The 23995-nt window shown below is 32.1% G+C and overlaps 3 protein-coding genes across 3 annotated transcripts; all 3 read left to right on the top strand.

Moving 5' to 3' along the window:
• Window positions 1-8898: 8898 nt before the first annotated feature.
• On the top strand, window positions 8899-9534 carry HELRODRAFT_162720 (hypothetical protein; the record flags this gene model as incomplete). Its single annotated transcript, XM_009024839.1, has 1 exon — window positions 8899-9534. One exon carries the CDS (start codon window positions 8899-8901, stop codon window positions 9532-9534), a length of 636 nt encoding a protein of 211 aa, XP_009023087.1.
• Window positions 9535-16301: 6767 nt separating this feature from the next.
• Window positions 16302-17646, top strand: HELRODRAFT_162719 (hypothetical protein; the record flags this gene model as incomplete). The annotated part of the gene is made up of 2 exons (XM_009024838.1): window positions 16302-17016; window positions 17300-17646. The coding sequence occupies 2 exons, from the start codon at window positions 16302-16304 to the stop codon at window positions 17644-17646; spliced, it is 1062 nt and encodes a 353-aa protein (XP_009023086.1).
• A 323-nt stretch (window positions 17647-17969) lies between these two features.
• On the top strand, window positions 17970-18554 carry HELRODRAFT_162718 (hypothetical protein; the record flags this gene model as incomplete). Its single annotated transcript, XM_009024837.1, has 1 exon — window positions 17970-18554. The coding sequence occupies one exon, from the start codon at window positions 17970-17972 to the stop codon at window positions 18552-18554; it is 585 nt and encodes a 194-aa protein (XP_009023085.1).
• Between the last annotated feature and the right edge of the window lie 5441 nt (window positions 18555-23995).

Below are 23995 nucleotides of genomic sequence, written 5' to 3'. Positions count from 1 at the left end.
ACCTGCACAATAATGTTTGATCATAACTATTTCCGTTATTACTTTTTTTGTGTGTGATCAATTGAATATGTGACTTTAAATGTATGGAATGGATGCTTTTGGGGTTGGCTGAAAAAACACTCGTGGTTATGCTGGACCCTTTTTTTCAAAATTATTTTTTTTAATGTTTGAAAAATAAACGGATAAAAAAAATAACTTGATCGAGCATTTGAAACATTCAAAATTAATAATTAATACATTTGAAATTTCACCTTTGGGTCTATTTAAACCTTTTAAATTGTCATTAATTAATTTTCCACGGACTCTTCAATTTTTTAACAGTTTAATTCAGCTATATCGTCATCGTATGCTATTTACTATGACAGAAACGCAATTTTATTTCAATTTAATACCGTTTTTATTTCTCTTTGCACCCATTTGTTTTATAGCAAGTAATGTAGATTATCATTTTAATTCATAATGTACTTTATTTTTATACTAATATTGTGTTTAAAAAAAAAAATAAAAACCTCTTTGTTTGTTTTTAATATAATTGTTTATTAAAGAAACGTTAATTGAAATATTAGAAGACACGTCAGTCGACAAAAAGCGAAAAGCATACACGTGCAAGTTAGTCAAGTTAGCAATAATATAGGATTGTCTGAAACTATGGAAAGTCATAAATATATTGAAACATATATAATATACATATATATTATTTCAATACTTTCCCTTGTTTCAAAACATTTTATGACATTAGTCCCATATGTCCACACAGGAGTTTCAGTCTGACTCTGTCCAGTGGCTTTGTCATCACATCAGCGACTTGTTGAAATTTGTGTGATATCAACCGTTCCATCTTGAATTTTTTCTCTAATAAAAAAGTTCTTCAAGTCAATGTGTTTTGTTCGCCGATGAAATTGTGGGTTCTGAGCTAATTTGACTGCAGCACTGTTGTCAACTTGCAAGATTGGCACATCTTTCAAATCAACCTGTAATGATTTGAATAATCTTTGAAGCCAAATTATTTCTTTGACAGCCTCTGTCGCAGAGATGATCTCAGCCTCTGTTGTAGATGTTGCATCTATGGCCTGTCGTTGACTAATCCATGATATTATGCCTCCTGCATATATCACTGCAATACCTGTGGTCGAACGTCCAGTCTTTCTACAACCTCCAAAATCTGAATCACTGAAACACTGTAAAACTCTTTTTGTACTGTCTGATCTGTACACAATGCTCTGATCGATCGTTCCTGCTAAGTATCTAAGCACTCGTTTTGCTTTTATTATATCTCCTGGTGTTGGGTTCTCGAGGGAGCGTGATAAATAGCTAATGCTGTACGCAATGTCTGGCCTTGTACCTAACATCAGGTACATTAATGCTCCAACTAGTTGTCGAAAAGGGTATTCTGAACCTGCTATGTTTGATTGATTATTATCATTTTCTTTAAGCATTGGGGTGTGAACTGGTTTACATTCTTCAAATCTGAAAAGTTTAAGAATTTTCCTTGCATAACCAGATTGACAAACTTTTATGCTTCCATCCAATAAAGTTTCTATTTGAAGACCTAGAAAATATGTTGCAGGTTTAACTGTAACCTGAAATTTCAGCTTCAATTTTCTAATGAATAGATCTAAATCTTCTGTGTTGCTAGCAGTCCATCATCAACATACAATGCTAACATCATAATGTTTTCATTCTGTTTTTTAACATACAGACATGGATCTGCTTCACTCGACTTAAAGCCACATTCAAAAAGAAACTTGCCGAAGCATTGATTCCAACAACGAAGTGCTTGCTTTAGACCATACAGACTTTTGAGCAATCGACAAACTTTATTTGAGCCATCATTATATCCTTCTGGTTGTTTGATGTGGATCACTTCATCAAGTTCACCATACAGGAATGCAGTTGATACATCAAATTGAAGAAGATGCAGTTTTTCACTTGCTGCAATACTTAGTACAGAGCGAACTGTAGTCAACTTTACTACTGGACTAAACGTCTGATTGTAATCTACATTTTGTCGTTGTGAAAATCCTTTTGCCACAAGTCTTGTCTTGTATCTATCTACACTTCCGTCTGGCAAGGTTTTTATTTTGTAAACCAATTTACATGGAATAACTTTAGCTCCTCTGGGTAGCTCACACAGTTCTCAAGTTCTATTTTTGTTTAATGAATTAATTTCATTATTCATGGCATCATTCCAATATTTACTTTCCCTGCTTTGAATGGCTTCTTCGTATGTATCTGGTTCATGTACATCTAATAAATATGTCTCAGCCTGCATCACATAATCATCTAACTTCTTAAGTTTCTGCAAGCTTGACCTATCTCTGAGTTGAACTTTAACTGAATTATCTATAATCTTCTCAGTGTCATCTGTAATTTCTTCTTTTGAATCATCATTTCTACTACTCGAGTCATTTTCTGATTTGCAATTGATTTGAGGATCTGTTGTAAAATCTTTTTGAGTCTGATGTTCAAATGATGTTGTACATTTCATAGGTTTTTCTTGGAAAACTACATCTCTTGAGAATATCATTTTATATTGATTTTTGACCCATATACGATAGCGTTCGTCACCATCGTAACCAACAAGGTAACCTTTTATGGCTTTCTTATCCATTTTTTGACGTTTTTGATCAGGTATGTGAACAAAACATGTAGAGCCAATTATTCTCAAATGGTTAATTCTCGGCTTTTTACCTGTCCAAATTTCAAATGGGCTTTTATCTTCAATCGACGACTTGCCTGTTCGATTAAGTAAATATACTGCAGTTGAACATAACTCAGCCCACATAGCGACTGGAAATTCAAAATCTGGATTTGAGTACTTCAATGTGCGTGCCACTTCTACTATTGTTCTGTTTTCACGTTCACTACCACCATTTTGTTGAGGTGTATATGGTGCTGTTAGTCTTTGCGTGATTTCATGGCTGCGCAGGATGTTTCGAACTTCATCGTTGTCAAACTCACCCCCATTGTCACTCAAAAATTCTTTTACATTATGACCTTGAGTCGCTGCTTGAGACAAAATATTTTGTAGTGCCTGTTTCACTTCATTTTTGTGTCTAAGAAAAGAAATGAACCTCATTTTTCTGTAATGATCTTTGAAAACAACAAAATATCGTTTACTATTAAATGATTCTGTACTGAAAGGACCACAAACATCTGCTGATAGTAGTTCACCTAGTTTATTGGTTGCATTTCTCTTGCCAAATTTTAACCGATGTGCTTTACCATAGAGACATGGTTCACACAAATCCTTGTCAAGATGAACTTTAATGTTTAACTCCTTTTCTATAACATTCTTTATGTGACGTTTATCTTGATGACCAAAACGTTCATGGTAGAGCTGCACTATTGAATTTTCGCTGATTATATTCACTTCAGCCGGTGTATCTGGAGTTAATGAAATCAAGTTTGCCTCATACAAGGAACCATCTACTTGTCTTGTCCCTTGTACTACCACTCGGTTCTTTACACTCGGTTGTCCATAAGATTCAAACTTGCTGTTTTTTTGAATTTTTATCTTGTGCGGCTAATATGGAAAACAGGTTTCTACCTATATTTGGAACATACCAAACATCTGAGAGTTTTATATACTGTTGTTTGTTATTTACTGTTGACAGCATATTTATTTCGCCTCTACCCACAGCAGCAAGAACTTCTTTTCCTGCAGCTTGAACAGAACAAACTTCTCAAAAGTAACAAAATTATCTGGATTGTTCGTTAGGTGCTTTGTTGCTCCATTGTCAATATACCACTTAGTGTTGTCTCTCAGTGTTTGATTACTGGCTGACGTGCACAAAACTACATTTGATGTTTCATCATATGCTTTTCTTGGTGTCGCTGAAACATTCTTGGAATTTTCAGAAGGTCTTCCATCACTGACCCACTTTCTACATTGCTTAACCCAGTGTCCAGGTTTATGGCAATAGTTGCAGTTACCAACTGGTTTTGTCCTTTTAGTGAAATCTCTTGATTTTTTGAAACTTGGCTTTTCAACATTTACAACTAAGGCGTTCTGCCTTGATGATTTATCGATTGTGTCGAAAGTCTTTATCTCTCTTTGGAAAGCACAGAGATGAGTGATTAAATCATCTATCAACTGCTTTTCTTCACCTAGCATTAGCCAACTTGATTTGAAGTTTTGGAAACTATTTGGGAGAATCTGCATCGCTTTGCATACTAATAGCAGCTCTGGTAGTTTATTTTCTCCCGATGCCTGAAGCCCACTGTTTAATTCGTTCCATAGTCTTCAATCTTGCAATTTGGCCGGATACATCTACATCCGCTATCCAATTGAAATCGAAAAAATTGCTACAAACTTGGAACAGTTGGTCCTTAGTTGACGCTTCAAAATTTCTTTTTAATTCCTCCCAAACTTCAAACGCTGTGTTCCTGTCCATTATCTTTTGGTATGTATCTTCTGTGACTGCATTCGCAATTACTGATTTGGCATAACTGTTTGCCTTTCTAAACAGATCTGATTTATTTTTAAAATCTTTTGTCTGTTGCTCTGTTTGATTTTCTAGTAATTCTGGTTTTGACAACTTCCCATCAATCACATCAAGTGCGCCCTCACGGTAGTCCATGAAATCTCGAACACGACGTTTCCAAATGGGCCAATCGGCTGCGCAACTTAACTGTTTTATTTGAAGCTTTGAGTCCATTTTGAAGGAAAAAAAATTGATGTTCTTGCTTCAACGATAGTTGGAAAAGTTCTTTTAGTCACGAATTGCAATCTCTTTCTTTTTTTTCAAAATAACTTTTTCTCAAAACAATTTATTAAGCGTTCTGGGCACATAACCTGTTTAAAATAAAAAACCTCTTTGTTTGTTTTTAATATAATTGTTTATTAAAGAAACGTTAATTGAAATATTAGAAGACACGTTAGTCGACAAAAAGCGAAAAACATACACGTGCAAGTTAGTCAAGTTAGCAATAATATAAGATTGTCTGAAACTATAGAAAGTCATAAATATATTGAAACATATATAATATACATATATATTATTTCAATATATTGTACTCTTTTTTGTTTTTTTCGGAAAATAAAAGCGTTCCCATTACTATTATCATCATCATTGTTGTTATTTGTCTGGACTTTAACAGGCGCAATAAGATGTACTGCGTAAAAATGAAATGAAATGCATGCTAATCTGATCGCTTATAGTGTGTGTGTGCACATGTTCGTCTGTTCTGCTATGTGTGTGTGAGTGCGTTTGTGTATGCATATGTGTATGTAATGTATGCCTGTGTGTGTATTAATAATGTATGAAATCTTGTCACCTTATACATCCATTTTGTGAATGAAAGCTTAATGTAGCTGATAGAGTGGATGCAGTGTCAGCCGTAAAATTGTAAACACAAACCGTTGAAGTAAGTAAATCTATTGAAATGGAAGGTAACTTTGTTGAACTTTTATTGAAGTGAAATTTCCAAACGTTGAGACTGTTTTACGCTGTGATTTTATCACGTCGGTAAGTTGTTGAGATATGTTCAATTTTTTAATAAACGTAACAAATGCTTTTGCTATTATCTCTTATACCAATGACCGATATAGAGTTTTCTGTCGGCGACTAGCCAGTTCAAATGTTACACTATGTTTAATTAACTGAAGCGTGTTCCACGTATTCCGTTTTAAACGACATGGCTTAACTACCCTCAAGACTCACTCAATATTCTTGTTGAACATAGAAGTGATCTTACTGCTCCTTGGTTTGACAATGAATGCAGAACTACCAAAAGATATTGCAGAAGTAAAGAAAGAAAGTATAGGCGTTGTTTATCGCCAGTAAGTCGCAATGATTGGGTCAATGCATTAAATGAAAAAACAAAGTTTTTCCTCAAAAAAACGTAATTGTTACTGGAAGAAATTGATTACTGACAGCAATGGTAACTCAAAAAAATTATGGAACACGGTAAACAAAATCCTTTGTAGAATTAATAATGGTCTATTCTCTGATTCTGTCAATATCACAGCATCTCAATTTATTAGTTTTTTTTGTTAATCTATGTATAAGTGAGGGAACATTTTCAACTAAAGGCAAACATGCAGTCGTAACACTAGTGTTGAAGAAATCTGGCTTAGATAGCAATGAATTAAAAATTTTTAGGCCTATATCTAACATTTGTTTGATTTCCAAGATTATCGAGCGTGTTGTGGTCAGTCAACTTTTGAAACATTTATACAAAAACAGTTTAATGCCAATATTTCAGTCTGGTTACAAACATCATCCCTTCACTGAAACAGCACTGTTATATGTTGTATCTGAATTATATGCTGCTGTTGACAAGCAACATATTGCTCTGCTAACATTTTTGGATTTCAGTGCAGCATTTGATTGCGTTAACCATAAAATTCTAATGGATAGATTATGTTATGACTACGGTGTTTTAGGGGTGGCACCACTTGGTTCAGATCATACATGTTTAGAACAACTCAGCAGGCCCACTTCAAAAAGAAATTATCTGATATTGTGGTAATGACATTTTGAGCCCCGCAAGGCTCATTTCTTGGACCCATTCTATTTGTATTGTATACCGCACAATTATATGATTTTATTAATTTATATGGATTCTCATATCACGCTTATGCAGATGACATCCAGATAATAGCAAGTAGTGAACCAGAGCAATATCAAAGTAATATTGAAAAACTTGTTGAATGTCCGATTAAAGTAGAAAGTGGATGTCAAGCAACTGCCTTAAATTAAATCAAGACAAATCGCAGTTTCTACCTATAGGATCCTGGCAACAACTCAGTTTTATTGCATTCGAAATACTCTGCATCAGTCTACGATACAAACATTATTACACGCATTTGTACATCCAAGATTTGATTATAGTAACAGTTTGCTTCATGAATTGCCTGATCGGTCTCTTGCTATTCTCCAGTCGATTTAAAACAGGGCTGTAAAATTGTTGTTGGTGGTAGAAAAGTCGACCATGTGACGCCCATTTTGAAGAACCTGCATTGGCTCACAGTAACAAAAAGAGTCATCTTTAAAATCTGTATAATGATGTACAAGGCTGTGAATGGGCTCTTGCCAGAATATTTGGCAAATAAAATAAACAAGAAACCAGCTCTTTCAACTGGTCTAAAGTTGAGATCCGATAACAGCAATTGCTTCTGGTGCCATCAACTGATATGCGACTTGCGTCGAGAGACATCGCCGTTTCGGGACCAATTGTTTGAAATGGTCTGCCAAATTCGCTTAGAACGCCTGGATTGAAGATTGATGACTTTAACAAAAATTTGAAAACACATTTATTTTCGCTATAAATAATATCTATTTATTTAAAATGATTAAACCATTTATATAATTTATTATTTTAATGTTATGGATAGTGCTTTTGAGAAATTTTTTGTTTAAGCGCTTTATAAATTTACGATAATAATAATAAAAAATAAATAATATCATATACTATATATATATATATATGTCATTATATATATATATATATATATATATACATGACATACGTGTAATTTACGTATATGAGCACTGTGCAAATGCAATTTAATAAAAGTGCTTGTTCACATAGCGTTACACGGTGTCACATTGAAGGAAACAAGTGATTTAAATTTTAGGTAATCTCTGAATTCATGTTTTTAACTATATGTATTAAATTTTTCTTCAATTTTCGAAGTGTTTTTATTTATTGGAGGCATTAAATTCGCGCCCATTGATGTTATTGTTATCACAAACACGTACACCAGTATACAAACACGTACACTCATATACAAACACGTACACTCAAACACTCATAATACACACACACATACAGAGAGAGGGAGAGAGAAAGAGAGAGAGAGAGAGAGAACACAACACACACACACACACACACACACACACTTGTAATAATGTACATTAGAATATTAGTCTGGTAGCAGTAGCATATATATATATATATATTTGAGTAATAATACTATAAATTCTGCTAGCAGTTTGGTAATCGAGCTTATACTGGCATATTAACAAATAAAGAGGGAATGCTTGTTTAAACGACTGTCAACAATTAACGGCATCATATAATGGATATATTATATAATGCTCTTCATTCTGTTGTGTTCTGTCAAATATCTGCATCACGCAAATATTTGCGCTAGTAATAAACGAATGAATTAATCATGTGCATGTATGTACATAAATATAAATAATATATATATATATATATATTTCCATCTTTCGGTATATATATATATATTATCAAATGTACATAATAAATAATATATAGTAAATATATATATATTATGTACATATAATTCATGTTAATGTTATATTATTTATATATATACATATATATTAGTATATTAGTATTATATATATATATATACATTTTGAATAGACTTAATTGTAAAGAACTAGTTCAAAATATTAGAAAATCAACCATAAAACTTGTTAATGCTGAATCGTCGGTGGATTTTTTAAACAACTATATATATATATATATATATATATATATTATAAGGCTTGATACATTTTAAGTTTATATTTAAGTGCGTGCATATAAATAATATATATATATATATATATATATATATATATATATATATATATATATATATATATATATATGAGCGAGAGTTTACTATTGTGTTTATTTGAATTGCATGAATATGCATGAGATTTTCAAAGCTGTATAAATGAGGGGGTAGAACGAATTTATTCTAATAGAAGTGGGGTTGAAAGATCAATTTGTCTCTATTAGTAAAACACATTTACACATTTTTTACATATTTCGTAAAAATAATAATTTCACTGATAAATGGTATACAATATACAATGTACCCAATTTCTTAATAAAATTTCATTTGTTATACTAATATGTTATATTTATATTATAATTTTTTACTATTTTTTACTAATAAGAATAAAATAGAACAACTTAAGTTGCATGAAGATGGGAAACAAACAGTCCACTGCACACTTTGATGACAAATTTGGTAAGAAACAACCTGGCCGCAGAATGAGTTTCCTTAAAAAAAACTTTAAAAAGTCAAAAATGGAAGATGATTCCCACCAATCACCCGTTGTTAGCGGTTCAAAAAATGAAAAATCTTTCGATAGCCTGGAATCATCGAATGTATCGACGACCAAAAACAGTCCAGCTCTAACAAATAAAACCCCGGAAAGCAACAAAATTCAAATAAAAATATTTCGTTCGATCACAAACTTGAACGATAACGGCAGGATTCGAATAATCCCAAGTGAGACGCCCACTAATTTCAGAGTTTTCAAAAAAAATGTTTCGTCCGAGACTTTGCTTGTCAACAGCAACAACACCAGGGAGCAGTTGTCCTTTTCCGCAACGTCGTCTCCTTACCTTCGTTCCTACTCGCTACCACGAGCCTTCGTCAAGAACAGGATGGCACGTACATCGGCCGCCCTCTCGTCTTCTTCCGTTGAAAATTTCGATAGCATGAAAAGTAAAAAATTAATTTCAAGATCGTCCATGTCGTCAACTTCTAGAGCATCTACTGGTTGTTACACTGATCCTAATTCGAAAAATTACAAGGGTTCGTTCGTTAAATCATAAATTTATTCACATAAATTTAATTTAAATAAAAAAGTTATTTACTTAAAAGTCTTAAATTAATTATACAATACAATTTAATACATTATTGTATTGTATTGCATTGTCTTAAAAAATTAAATGTTAATTACTTCTTAACCGATAATCTCAATTTAACTTGATTAATTTAATGTTTAATTTAATAACTTATATATATATATATATATATATATATATATATATATATATATATATATATATATATATATATATATATATGTTTTATTTTTCTCACCCTACTATTGCAAAATAAAAAGACAGGCACACTGATGATTCATAATTCTTGTTCTAGATTATTAGTTAAGTTAGTTAAATATATATTTAAGTAAAATTATGTATTACATTGTTATATATATTAATATATCTTTATGTTTGTATATAAATATAAATAAAAAACACTAACATACATATATATTAGTATAGAACAGGTGCACAGAAATTATTATTGTTATTGTTTGTTATGTTGTAATTGAATTATTTTACTATTGTATTCATAAGTATGCAATAAGCAATAGTTTTTGTAATATGCTGTGTCAAATTTATAATTATTTAGTTAGTGTTTTCATGTTTCAATTTTTAATAGAATAACATTCAAATTATTTAAAACCTCAATTATCATTAATTACCTTTTGGAACTTGTACCGGCTAATTAGTTTATTAGTTAATTAATTAATTCCATTTCTATATCCTTCTAATCTCACAGGCATAATCTATCAATAAACTATTTTAAATATTATTTCAGTGTTTTAAACCAACATTTTCAGCGTTGCTTACATAAATATGTTGTATTCATATTTACTAATTGATTTATTTGACATTTTATTAATTACATTCCTGACATTATTATTTACTTTGTATGATATAATTGTGTGTATATAGATTTTTATAAATTGCTTATATATGTTCAGAGCTGGTAGTGCTAAATATTTTTTTGAATTATTTATCATGAAAAATGTCACACATATCATGTGTAGAGTCAGTTTGTTGATAGGATTGAGATGTAAATATGTCTGTGGATTGAAGTGTTAGATGAGCCTATAGGTAGTTTTTACTTTGTTGGAATGGATTGGGTAGAAAAATTTGAAAAAATTAATTATGCTCACATTTATTAAAAAATGGTGAACACCAGGATGATCAAAGAGGTGTTTGTTTGTTAATAAATCTCTAGAGAACAGTGAACATATTAATAAGGTCTAACGTGTCTTATCAGGATTTTAATAAATAAAGTGCAGTCAAAGGCTGATTTGCATAATAATGCATATGCTTAATTTAAATATATTTTCCAAGCTGTCCTATCACCATGTCATGTTTCCTCAGCTTTTTTAGTATTTGTTTTCATTTGGTTTCCTTATTACCAGGGGTTGTTATATAAGAAGTTCACTTCAGTTCAATGGATTTTTCTCAATTTGATATTATTTTCCTTGTTTTAGAGATATTGTAAATTTTTTTACGGTAACCTCATCTAAGCTACAAATATATTTGAACATTTTTTTGGCCAACTTCTTTTTAAATTATATTTATAACTCAGATTGTTACTTTTTTTAAATTAGAGTTGTTAAATCTTGTCACATTTCATCTCTCTTGTTACAAAACTCTTGCTTCATCTTGAGCCAGCCATTTGGAAAATATTTTTTGAAAATATCTATTTTCATGCATAAATTGAATTATGGTCTTTTGTTCTTTTATTTAAATGTATGTTAGACCTAAAGCAATGAGCAAACCAAATTTTAAAATTTTGTTAAAAAACTCTTCTTAAACATTCTTTTTATTTTTTTCAATATTCTTTACTTTCTTTCTCTAACTTCTTCTTAGTCACCTCTTTTCAGATGTCTCAAGATCATATGTCATTCAATCAATCAATCTTCGTTTTGCGTCCAGAGACCCGGTTTCCCGAGGTAGGACGTTGTTTTCTTTGCCATCAACTTTTTGCGCCAAATTAGACGATCAGTTGTATTCATTTTATTTAAATTTAGAGCTTTCATGTTTTGCTCGATTGTTTGCGACCAGGACTTTTTTGGACGGCCTTTGGGACGTGTGCCAGGTACTTCAACATTTGCAAGAGAAGTTATGGCACTGTTTCCACTTCGTTTGACATGACCAAACCACCGCAGACAGTGTTGCCGGCATTCGTCCTTTATATCATCTAAACCAGCACGACGCAGGATTTCGGTAGATTTGATGTGGTCCTTCAGACTAATTCGATGCATCCATCAGAGCATTTTCATGTCGGTTCGTTGAAGTTGTTGTTCCAGTTTGGTTGTCATTGGTCATGCTTCTGCACCATATAACAACACCGGACGTATCACAGATTTATAATGTCTTGATCGTAGTGGTAGTGGTATGTCACGCCGCATCAATATAGAGGCAAGGAGATGCCATTTATTCTAGGCTGCACTTATGCGCGCTCGAACGGCAGCTTCAGCTGTTCCAGTACAATCCAGAACATCTCCTAGATATTGAAACGATGTGACTTTCTCTGCTTTAATGGCTTCAAAACAGTGCTATTTCGAATTTGTTGTTGTGGATTGATGCAAGCAGGACAAACAAAAGGACAACAGTCTGGTGTTCCAATCTTCAAACATCTGTGCTGCATTCTGATTAGACGTTGCTGTTAAAACGATATCATCAGCATATATTAGATTCCAAATGTCACCAGTGCGTATCGGTTTTTTGATTTCTTCCATCACAGTTATAAATAACAGGACTGAGAATCGAGCCTTGGTGAACTCCTACGCCTATGTCAAATGCATCTGTGTTTCCAACCGTTGTGCTGACAAGAGTCTTAGTATTCGTATACATTTCCATCACAAGTCGAACAAGATATTCTGGAATGAGTTGTCGACGTAGACTCCACCTGATTGCTTCACGAGGAACTCGATCAAATGCTTTTTCAAGGTCTACAAAAATGTGTGATAGTTGTTGATGCTTTGCGAGGTACTTCTCTTGCAGTTGCCGAAGGATGTGAATTGCATCAATTGTTGATTTCCCCGCTAGAAAACCAAATTGATAATTTCCGATTGCGATGCACGACGTTAATCTTCTCTCAATGATTTTCTTGACAATTTTCAGAGATTGCTCTAACAGACGTATACCCCGATATGATGAACAGTTCAATGGATCACCTTTGCCTTTGTATAGCGGGACTGTCATGCTATAGTTCCATTCGGTCGGCATTGAGCATTTTCTCCAGATTTCACGGCAAAGTTGTAGTAACGTTTGTATACCTGCAGTACCAGATGCTTTGATAATGTCATTTGTGAGTCCAGAGGGCCCTGCTGCCTTTCCATCCTTCATAGTTTTCAGAGCTTCTGTAAGCTCCTCTACAGTGATGTCTGGAACTTTCTTTTCAGCTATTGCATTTTGTACACTGTCATTCCACCACCAAGTGTCACGTTCATGGTGACGTTTTGTACCAGTTTTCCCACAAACTGTAGTTGCAGCGTTCATCAAAACGATTTTGTATGTACTCCAATCTGTACTGGCTTGCGATTGGTGGTCTAACTGTGTGGCGACAATCTGTTGAAATTTTTTGCTCGATGAATATTGCTTTTCAGCTTCCACGTTTTGATTCTCCGAGGCATTTGTTTAGACTTATGTTTTGACAGTTCGACAATCAGGTCTGCCACAAGGAGTCTATGTTGGGCGACACATGATTCGCCAGGTATAACTTTGACGTTTTTGACGGTGTTGTTGCTTGACAGTGAAAAAAATCAATTTGCGTGGCTGATGGTCCACTTTTGTATGTTATGAGATGTTCCAACCTCTTTCTAAAATATGTATTCAGTAAACAAAACCCGTGACTTTCAGCAAACTCAAGGATGCGGTTGCCATCTTCATTCCATTTTCCATAGCCAAAACCGCCATGTACGTTGTCAAAACCATCTGTTTTCTCTCCAACGTGGCCATTGAGATCGCCTCCATTCAGGATCGTTTCAGATTTTGGTATTGTTGAGATGGTGTTAGAGAACTCAGCCCAGAAGTCATTTTTCATCTCTTCTGATTCGCCTGTCTGTAGTGCGTATATGCAGAAAAAAATAATCATTGTTTGTTTTTCTATGCGAAGCTTGCTCCACATGAGACGTGAATTAATCCTTTTAATATCCAGTACTTCTTAGGCTAGCGGTTCTCGACAAAAATTCCAACACCATTTTTGGCCGTCTTTTGACCATTTCAGAATAGTTTATATTTTTCTTTGTCTGAGTTGACATGACAGACACCATTCGATTTCCATCGGGTTTCCTGAAGGCAGCAGATGTCAATCCTTCTACGCCCCAGTCAGTGATCCAACATTGAGCGTTCCAAGTCTAAGTACCACAGAGGGGCCATTCTGAATTTTTCTGCAACATACCTCCGCTATTGCATACTTCCCAGGGATTCTTGGCACCCCTTGACCACTTAAGGCCTGCTGGGGACTAGGGGCCGTTGTTTTTTTTTGTGATGGCATAAGAGTAGTTTGGGGAAAAGTTTTTACATCCGGACACCCATCCTGACGACAACCACCAGTTATAAGCGGTGGGCCTAGCCTTTTGCTCAAAAGCACGCAAGGCAGCGTGGATGCAGTTTATGTCATATTCAAGAACGAAGTAAAATAAATCATAATGAAAAATTAATTACCTGATTTATCATAGAGAGGTGTATTGTATGTGGCATAGGGTATACCTAGGTCAAAATCAACTAATTTGGCATACACACAACAATCCAGAATGAAATTTTCTAGCTTTATATCTTTTATTCTGCATGCATACAAAACTTATCAAGGAAATTTAATAGGCATAGCAATTAAATTTTTCTTTTTTACTCTCAAGACTACATTAGAATTGTTCCTATTGCTACTACTATTACATTTACTACTACCAATGTTACTGTTGTTAGTAATGGCAGTAATTTTGGTGTAGTGGTCGTCGTTGTTACTGCTACTGATGTTGTTGTTGTTGTTAGTGTTATCATCTTGTTGTTGTTGTTGTTGTTGATGTTGAGACTATTGTTGTCACATTCTAGGACAAGTTGATTCAATTCCAAAGATGAATAACCGAGCAAGGTCTTGAGATCGCATACGAATTTTTACACAAATCTCTTGCCGTGTACCTTTGCTATCATATCTCAAGATCATATGTCCTGCATGCAAATATTACAATACTTCTAATTGATTTATCCATCTGCCTTTCTGTCTGTGCATGTGTTGTGTGTGTGCGTGTGTGTGTGTGTTTGTTGAGAGCAGAGGCGGATTTAGGCGGGGCCATGGCCCCCCCGTTATCATCAGTTCATCAGCTCAAAAAAAGGTCGCCAGCCTAATTTTAAACATTTTCAAAATTTTGGCCCTCCCCCCGTCAAAGTTGTCTAGATCCGCCACTGGTTGACAGAGATAGAGAGAGTGTGTGTGTTATGTATGCGTGCGTGTGTAAGTTGGTGTATATATTTACAAACCTAAAATAAAGGTTGCTAATAGAAAGTTATTTAATATGTTAAATTTGATTTGTATAATAAAAAGTTTTATTGATGCCAAGTTATTTAATATCATTATCTTATTAGATGAACTTTTTGTAATAAAAATTTCATTCTGGTTAATGGAATGTTGCGACTCTGTTGAAATTGAAATCAGAAGTTGGAATGAATTATTATTAAATTAGAATTATAGGAATTATTTTTTTGATCCTGTTGTACTACCATGCATGTGTTATTTATGACAACGCAATTTATTTTGATTATTGTTTACACTGCTTTTGTTGCCTACCCGTTAGCATTTATAGTTGCGTTTAGGCATTCATGTGTATGTTTACTTCTGAATAATTGTGGATTCCTAAATGTTATAATAATTTCGTCAGCAGCATCACTCTGAAATCCATCTGTATGCGTGTTTATATGTGCGTGTGTATGTGCGTGTAAGTGTGTGTGCGTTTGCGTGTGGATGTTAGCTTCAAATTCTCACAAAATATCTTCAGACAGACAAATGTAATGTTTATCCTTGTGTATCTCGTGCTACTTTTGCTTAGTTATTTATCTTCATTTATTTCTGCTATTGAATAGCATTTGACACAAATTATACTGGCGCGTTGTTTCACGGAGCCTTCTTATCTAGGTTTCTCCTACTTATGTTTATTGTTAAAGTCATTTAATTTCAAGGAACTAATTGTTTTTTGTTGCAATGTTGATCACTTAATTATTCAAATGTTTATTTTACCTAACTGATAACATATCTTTTACAATGTGTGCTGGCATTTCCAGTTCTATTTTTTCATTGCCAACTTTTGTTTTATCACACAATTTCAAGTTCTATGTTCTAATGGCTTAGTAAATGTAAAAATGCATTTATATTCGTTTCATGCTGGTTTTCTATGGGATATTTATTACTTATTTTATGTAACTTATAAAATATTAATGTTTCCTCTTTTAGTTAGATTTGTTAAGTTTCAGCATATTTAACTTATTTTTTTTATCTAGTAATTTAGCATTGAATTCTGTATACACACACATTCACTTGAAATGCAGATCTAAAAAAATTTCTGTTAGCCACTCAAACATTTTCCCATGCATATTTTACTGTTATGTTTGTTGAACATTTTATGGGCTCTTGTCAGCTGTTGATCATTTATAATAATGGTTAAATTTCAGTTTTAAAATTCTTTCCTTCATTGTTCTTCTTTCTTATATTCTCACGCTCGGACAAATGTTGAATGTAAAACAGTAATTTTTCTTTGTACTTTTTTTCATTGATGTTTTTCATTTTTTCATAGATGTGCCATGTAGTTAATCATTTGACAATCTTATTTTTTGCAGTGAGTCAAAGTGATTTTCCAGAATATGATGTTGTATTAAGAAGACTGGCGCACTTCAAACAAATTTTTATCATTAATCTGGTCAATAACTTGCTGTCATTACCTCTTTATAAACAAATCTCTCTGATACCAGTGGCCACCATCACATCACAGTCACCATCTTTTAGTCATGCTGGCATTTGTAATGGGAACAAAGAGAACAAAGTCAACCAGTTTATGAAGAAAAACGTTATCTCTTTAAAAGAATATCTTTTAGAATCAGAACCAGGACTGTCTTCAACATTAACAAAACTTGCTAATTCGCCAACTGAGGATACAATGAAGTCATACAATCACAGTTTATGCCACTTGTATATTCCTAAGAAATTTATAAACGATCTTTTACAATTAAAATCATTGTGGAGATCAGATGCATGTCTGTCAACAACACCAACAACTCCTCAACAAAGATTTCAATTTGACCGATTGCAAAAGATAAATCCTGATCTAGGTGTCCAAACTTCACAATTAACATCAAAAATATTTTCTGAATTGGCGAGAGAGGCAGCTAGTGAAATAATCCGAATATACGAATACCAGATAGCTTTGTTGAATAGTGATCTATCAATTGAGATGCTGGCAAGTCATTGCGTTGATCGCATTATGAGTTATATCAGGCAAGAACTTAATGTAGGTGCTTGAAGTTTTGTAAACGCACTTAAATTAAAACAATTAATAATCAATGATATTAAACTTTATCATTTCAGGCATCTTATTTGGATAGAAATTTTTTAGTACTGGGTGTTCTGAAAGGGCAAGTGAGAGATAAGTTACCTCCTGCAATTGTTTCTGTCATTATTGGCGAGTATTAAACTATATATAAATGCGTGTGTGTGCGTGCGTGCGTTCGTGGATGGAAAATGTGTTGAACAAGTTATATGTCAATATTTATTGCCTTTTATGACACTGATCTCTAGGTCAAAAAGAATTGAAATGGAATTTGTATGACATTTTTGACAAGCCTGGTCTTCGCAGAGATGTACTTTTGGAACAAGAAGACATTGTGAATCCCACATCTTCTTGCAAAAATCTTTTCAATTTTTATGCAGCACCTTTTTCTAGTCCTATGGTTTATGGCTATAGAGGACAAATTATTGAAATAGACTACGCTAATCACGCTTTCACCGCATTTCAAAAAGAGTTGGAAACATATTGTGATGAAGTCTTCTGGAGGTATGATGACTTCCACAGAATGTACGTTCCTTTCCAGTTGATGATTGGTACTATGGCTCTAAAGAGGTTGTCCTTTCATTTATTCAATTGATGAGGGTGCATCAGTATTAATTGTATTCCGTTTAAGTATTCTAACATGACATGTAAACATTATCTTAAATTAAAAAATTATTTATTGCTAATATAATTATATGTATATTAAATTTTTTGTTAAATATCCTAATGAACGTCTGTACTTCATCATTGTGTCATCATTTTTGTTGCAATGAGTGAGGTCTCAGAATACCTAGCTAAACATCGCATGATCTATAAAAAGTGAATGAACAACACTTCATTAAACTGCATTTAAATAAAATCTTTTTTTAATGCAACACAAATTTTTATTGGTCACATTCCAGGTTTGCTGATGTTAACATGGCCAGTCTTCAGAAAATAAATTTAGATAGCATAGAACCATATCCTGAAAATGAAACAAACATTTCACCTCAAGAACAAATCTTAAATAATTATGTAATTAGCATGTTGAAGGATACCGCTTTTGAAAGAAGCTCCGTCAGAGTTTTTTGCAGGCCATTTAACGTAGACGAACAAATACGCTACTTGATGCAAATGTTCAACCCGAGTTTGATAACAAATATGCATCAGAACACTTATCTTAATGATGAAACATCAGTTCAACTTCTTGACAGCTTTTTCGTGTTTGGTGAACATGCTGGCACGTCTACGCCATTGTCCAACTCAACAAAACACAATACTTCAAATATCTTTGGAGGAACACCAGCGACATCTTCACATCTTGACATGAACAAAAACAAAGCCGATGTTCAACACCAGGACAGCAACAACAAAACCACCGACTTTGTTATTGATCAACCAGTGGCAACGACAGTAGCTTCATTGTATTTGGCAGACAAAGAAGTCAACGTGTTTACCACATCCGCCACCATGCAGAATGAATGTCGCTCGAATGGATCACCGCATCTACCATCCATAAGATAATATAAAATTTATATGAAATCAATATTTTTTGATATTCTTAAAACCAAGTATTGGACTTGTAAAAACACATTGAACTTAGAATATTTTATTTATTACACGAGAAAGTAATTATTAAAATTTTGATTTAATCTCTCCTAGTTTACAACATACATGCTTGCCCCTCCCTGTCAACTATCTATCTTTTCATTTCGGTTGTTCAGAATGTTTAAAAATTTGAAGTAATGTGATACTTTGCATAACTGACTAGCTTGAAACACTTGAACTGGTGTTGATGTAAATATGTTGTACATTATTTCTGTTGACGAATAAAGTTATACAATATGTTCAACATAATTTGTTTATTTCTTTATACGCGAGTTTTATCGTGTTAATTCGATTGATGTCTTTTCAAAAAGTTTTATAATAATTGCATTTAGAACAATTGAGTATTTTATTTCATGATGAAAAATCATTTCGACTTAATTACAAGTGGTGATTGAATCAATAATTTATGAACATTTACGCATATAAACCGAAGAAAAATATATCCTTATTTATTTTTCAACCCCGTAAAAATCAGCAATTTCCGCTACAGATAATTTTTATGTCGGTAAATCCATTTAGAGGTTAAGACCATTTCCTTAATTTGTTTCAATTTGCATTTTTAGATAATTTAAATATTATAATAAAAATATTTATGAATGTTTTTGGCACTAATTAACATGTTCGAAACACTAGCCTACGTTATAAAAATAACAACTACTAGAATAGAATTCTTCGAATAGTGCACGCACATGTAAATGCGTATATGTCTCCTGCTCGCAATTTATTTGTTTATACATATAATCCATTGTAAAAATCGGATACTAACACTAAAATGGAGCCAACAAGACCCTGAATATCAGTAACACACACGTTTACCAGTTAAATTTTATTACAGAAAACATGTCAAATCGGTTAGAATCTCGAAGTTGCCGCGGTCCTTGGCAGGAATAGATTGTAATACAGCCAAGCGGAGCCTTATAGTGCTAACACCAATGCTGTCACCCATTTTTTTATGTTCCACCCGTAGCTGAGTGTTGCTGCTTCAAACTGAGTCTGACAGCTCTCCCATGGCGTGGCACTGTCAAATTTTGGGGCTTTTATTGACTTGGCGGGGGCGAACCCGTGTATAGTGCTTCTTTCTTTTGTTTCCATTTCCCAGGTAATGCCTTATATTTCTCGCCGGTGCTTTTGTTCTAATTCGTCAATTCTTTTGTTTACTTTATTCGTTTTCTGCTTTGTTTTATCAATCTCTTCTTTCAATTCCGTCTTAAAGTTTATTGAATGTTGTTCTATCTTGTCATTTAGTCCTTTTAGTATCTCTGACATTTCGGTTGACTTATATTGAGTTTTTCCAGCGCTGGAATTTTTTGTTGAAGAAAAATTTTCAATTCATCAAAAATCTTACTTCTGACACCAATGATGTAAATCATTGACTTTCTTAACTACTCACACCAATGTTATTACTTCAGGGGTCTCAGTATTTCTAACACCAGTGTTATAGCTTCCAACGTTATTCCGTAGGTTCAAGATTTCCAATAGATGAACACTACTGCTTCAAACGCAAACTTTGCTGAACGTTTATTTGAATACCAACAGTAATAGAAACAATAAAATAATTCAAATAACTACATAAATCACATCATTCGTGGTTATAACATTAAAATTAAACTCATGTACGAAAGTTGCGGGCACGTTGTTTTTGGGATTTGATCCTACAATTATATTATAATAATAGTAATATTTAGATCATCAATATTTCAAGCAATAAATTTGTATGAAATTGATACTCACTATATAAGTTGAACACAGAATTCTGTGTTCAATGAATGAAATGAGTAAAAAAAAGAAATATTTGAATTAATTTCAATCACACTAACAAAAATCGTTTTAGGGAATGGAACGTGTCCCTCATTACTAAGTTATTAATTTAATCAGTTTATTTTATCTATAATTTCTAAACTTATGATTAATAAATTTATAATTAATAATAATTGTTGAAATGTTGACCAATAAAAATTAAATTTAAACCAATCGAGTTCTTTCCCCCTATTTTTATTATTAACACTTTTCAACTTTTTATAATTTAGCATTAGAGAGTAGAACCATCACCAAAAATTTTATAACATGAGAAATAATTATAATATCTTTTTGAAAAATTTTGTCACTAATGAAATACATTGAAGCACTTAATGCCAAAATTGCGAGACAATATAATAAAATCGTTCTACGATTTCTGCCTATTACTATTTACTTTTATCAATTTTATAATAAGGCCAATTTTCAAATTATTAAGTCAACAAGGTATAACACAAATCTAAATGTATACAGGAATTATTAATTAGGTAAAAGAATAATTTTTTAAACTAATTTCTAGAAATTCATCAGTTTAGATATTTTAAATATCGGATTTTTATGTTCACATATTTATTTGTTTATATATTTAATCCTATAGTGTTATAACTGAATAACAAACTAACTCTAAAAAGAAGTCTGTCAGCTCCTTGAAAATTAGCGATATATTTTAATCAGTTTTATTACGAATAAATGGTTTTTATCACGTGAACAAATCATTTGTTCTTTATGAAAGAAATTTGGAGAATTAGGGGTGAACAATTGAAAAAGCATTTGCCAACCGCCCACCTTCTTAAGTCTACCCAACAGATCGTTGTTGCTAGAATGGTAATAATTTTTTTTTATTACCAATGTGATGTCAAAAATTTTTTAAATTAATTAATTCAATTTATTGATTTTTAATATCACACACTCATTTCTAATTATTGAAAATTTAAAAAAATCTCGAAATTAAAACCCAACTTTTTAAAATTAGCATTGAATATAGATCATACAATTGAACATGAATGTTATTTCTATTTGAAAATTCTAACATTTCGAATTTGGTGCGGTCGCTGTTAATATTATAAAAAATCATTAGTTCTACGTATGCCCATCCCTATACAGGGGCGTCAATTCCCTTTTATATGTTGGAGGAGGCAAAATCTCTCTTTATGTCTGTTTTTTAGATTACTTATAATTTCCTATATATAATAAAAAGACTGAACACGTTAACATCATTGGTATTAAATGGTCTTCATTCCATTGAATTCTTATTAATAAACTTAACCAGTATTTTTATAAAAAAGTTTTTTCCTAACTGAAATGGGTACTTGCCTACCATATTTTCTGGACGCCCCTGTAACTGCATACCATTTTATTGACACACCCAAATATTTTTAATTTCAACACAAACGTTTAAAAAAAACTCACTAAATCGATATCTCGTCAAAAACCTTAAAAATCGGAGAACGAATTATTTAATTGATTAATGTTTGTTGTCTATGAATGTTTTGTTTCAATTATTTATACAAAATATGTAATGTAAGATAGGTGGATGTTAGTTAGAGGAAAAATTGCATTAGTCTTTGTATTTAAAATTTCTTTTGACAAATTATATTAGTAGTCAATAAAATCTTTACTATTTAAGTCACTAAGTTTTTATGATTTAATGGTTAGTTTTAAAATTAACTCTAAATATGATGTTTAATAAATGTTTAATGTATGTTATAAACAAACAATAAGATTTTTAAAAAAAACATTGAAGTGCATTCCATGAATTCATTTCAAAAGCAGAAACACGAACCAGTTCTTCCCCACTTCTATTATCGTTGACGTCCACTACATATCTGTTATAGTTATTTTTATTATTTTTATTTCAACTGAGTTTAATTAGAACTAAATTAGTTGATTGTTTTAGTATTTAATTCAACTATTGATTGTTGTAACAAGATCAGAGAAATTAAAAAAAAAATTTATCTTAAAATGCTAACACGTAAGGCTGGTCTTGGGTGGCATATGCACCACACTCTGCACCACTGCAACCATTCAGATTTAAGTTACGTACAAAATACATAATTACATAATACAAAATATAAATTATTAATTTATTCGTGTAAAAAAAATAATAAAAGAAATTATAAATGGATGTTAAAAATGAAGTAGAAAGATAAAAGTTATAACAAGGAATGAATTTCTTGTAAGTTAAATACAATTACAAAATGGAGAACTCCACTTACTAGATTAATTCTAAATAGTAAATAATAAATGTTTAATATAACAAGGAATGAATTTCTTGTAAGTTAAATTCGATTACAAAATAGAGAACTCCATTTACTAGATGCCTCTTTGAAGAACGTGTCATGATATGGCACGATTGTGGCACGGCACCCAGGAAGTTTCGTATTTAACAAATGGGACGACCCGGTCAAGAAAAAATTAGAAAGCCTTAATTACATAGCGGGAGCTACTAATTTAAATGATTACTTTTATTTTTTTATCAACGTGGATATACATATTTTTGTAGTTGGCAATTTTTAAACTACTATTTTTAATTATTTGCTTCAATAAAACCGCTGGGTTTGACATCAATGGAAAGTGATGATACCGATGACCAGTGTTGTATAGATTACTTTTGGAAAGTAATCTGATTACAAATTACTTTTAAAATTAGCTTGAGATTACAAATTACAGATTACTTTGCAATGATGTGTCTGATTACAGATTACATCATCAAACTTTTTGAAATTACAGATTACATTATAAGAATTTTATTTAATGAATGTCACATAGTCTTATGAATTATTGAATTATTAAATTGTAATTATTCATAAAATAATTTAAAAAATTGTATTTTTTTTAAGTATCATGAAATTTCAAACAAGTTTGAACCAGAAGCGACTTTGCTTACCCTGCTTCATAACGTTCTTGAGCAGACCAACTTTTTAACATTACGTGAGCGGTCTAACTAAAAAGCATACGACGTCAATGGATAAACTATTTCTTTATAAACTATTTCTTTATAAATAAGTCATTTTTTAGTTTTTTAATTTTAAATTTTAAAAATCTTAGCTATTTTAAAAAATGTATTGTTGTCGTTGACTTAAGTAATCTAAAATAAAGTAATCGTGACACCTGTTTAGATTACAGATTACACAAAAAATGTAATTTGATTACAGATTACTTTTATAAATGATGCGATTACAGATTACAGATTCAAAAAAATGTAATCGATTACTGTACAACACTGCCGATGACACGCAATGTGTGAAATGCGCTGAATCAAGCGTATAAACGTGCGCATCGTTTGCTGCTGCTAGTTCTAAAAATTTTAGAGAGAATTATCAAAAAAAATGAGAACATTAACATAAAATTATCATTAACAAAATCGCACAACTTACGCGAACAAACAGAAGACACTCTTGATTTTAAAATAAAAAATTAACAAAATTTTATAAACACAAAAATTAGAGCAGGCTAACATAAAATCATAACCACTTTCACATTAACATTAATGAAAAAAAACTATTCACGGATATCTCCAACTGAAATAACGTTTAATAGGAAAAATAATTGAGGGAGCATAC

Source organism: Helobdella robusta (genome assembly GCF_000326865.2).
Source record: "Helobdella robusta unplaced genomic scaffold HELROscaffold_4, whole genome shotgun sequence".
Taxonomy (NCBI): domain Eukaryota; kingdom Metazoa; phylum Annelida; class Clitellata; order Rhynchobdellida; family Glossiphoniidae; genus Helobdella; species Helobdella robusta.
The sequence above is the reverse complement of the archived record's forward strand: the minus strand, read 5'-3'. Positions and strand labels throughout refer to the sequence as shown.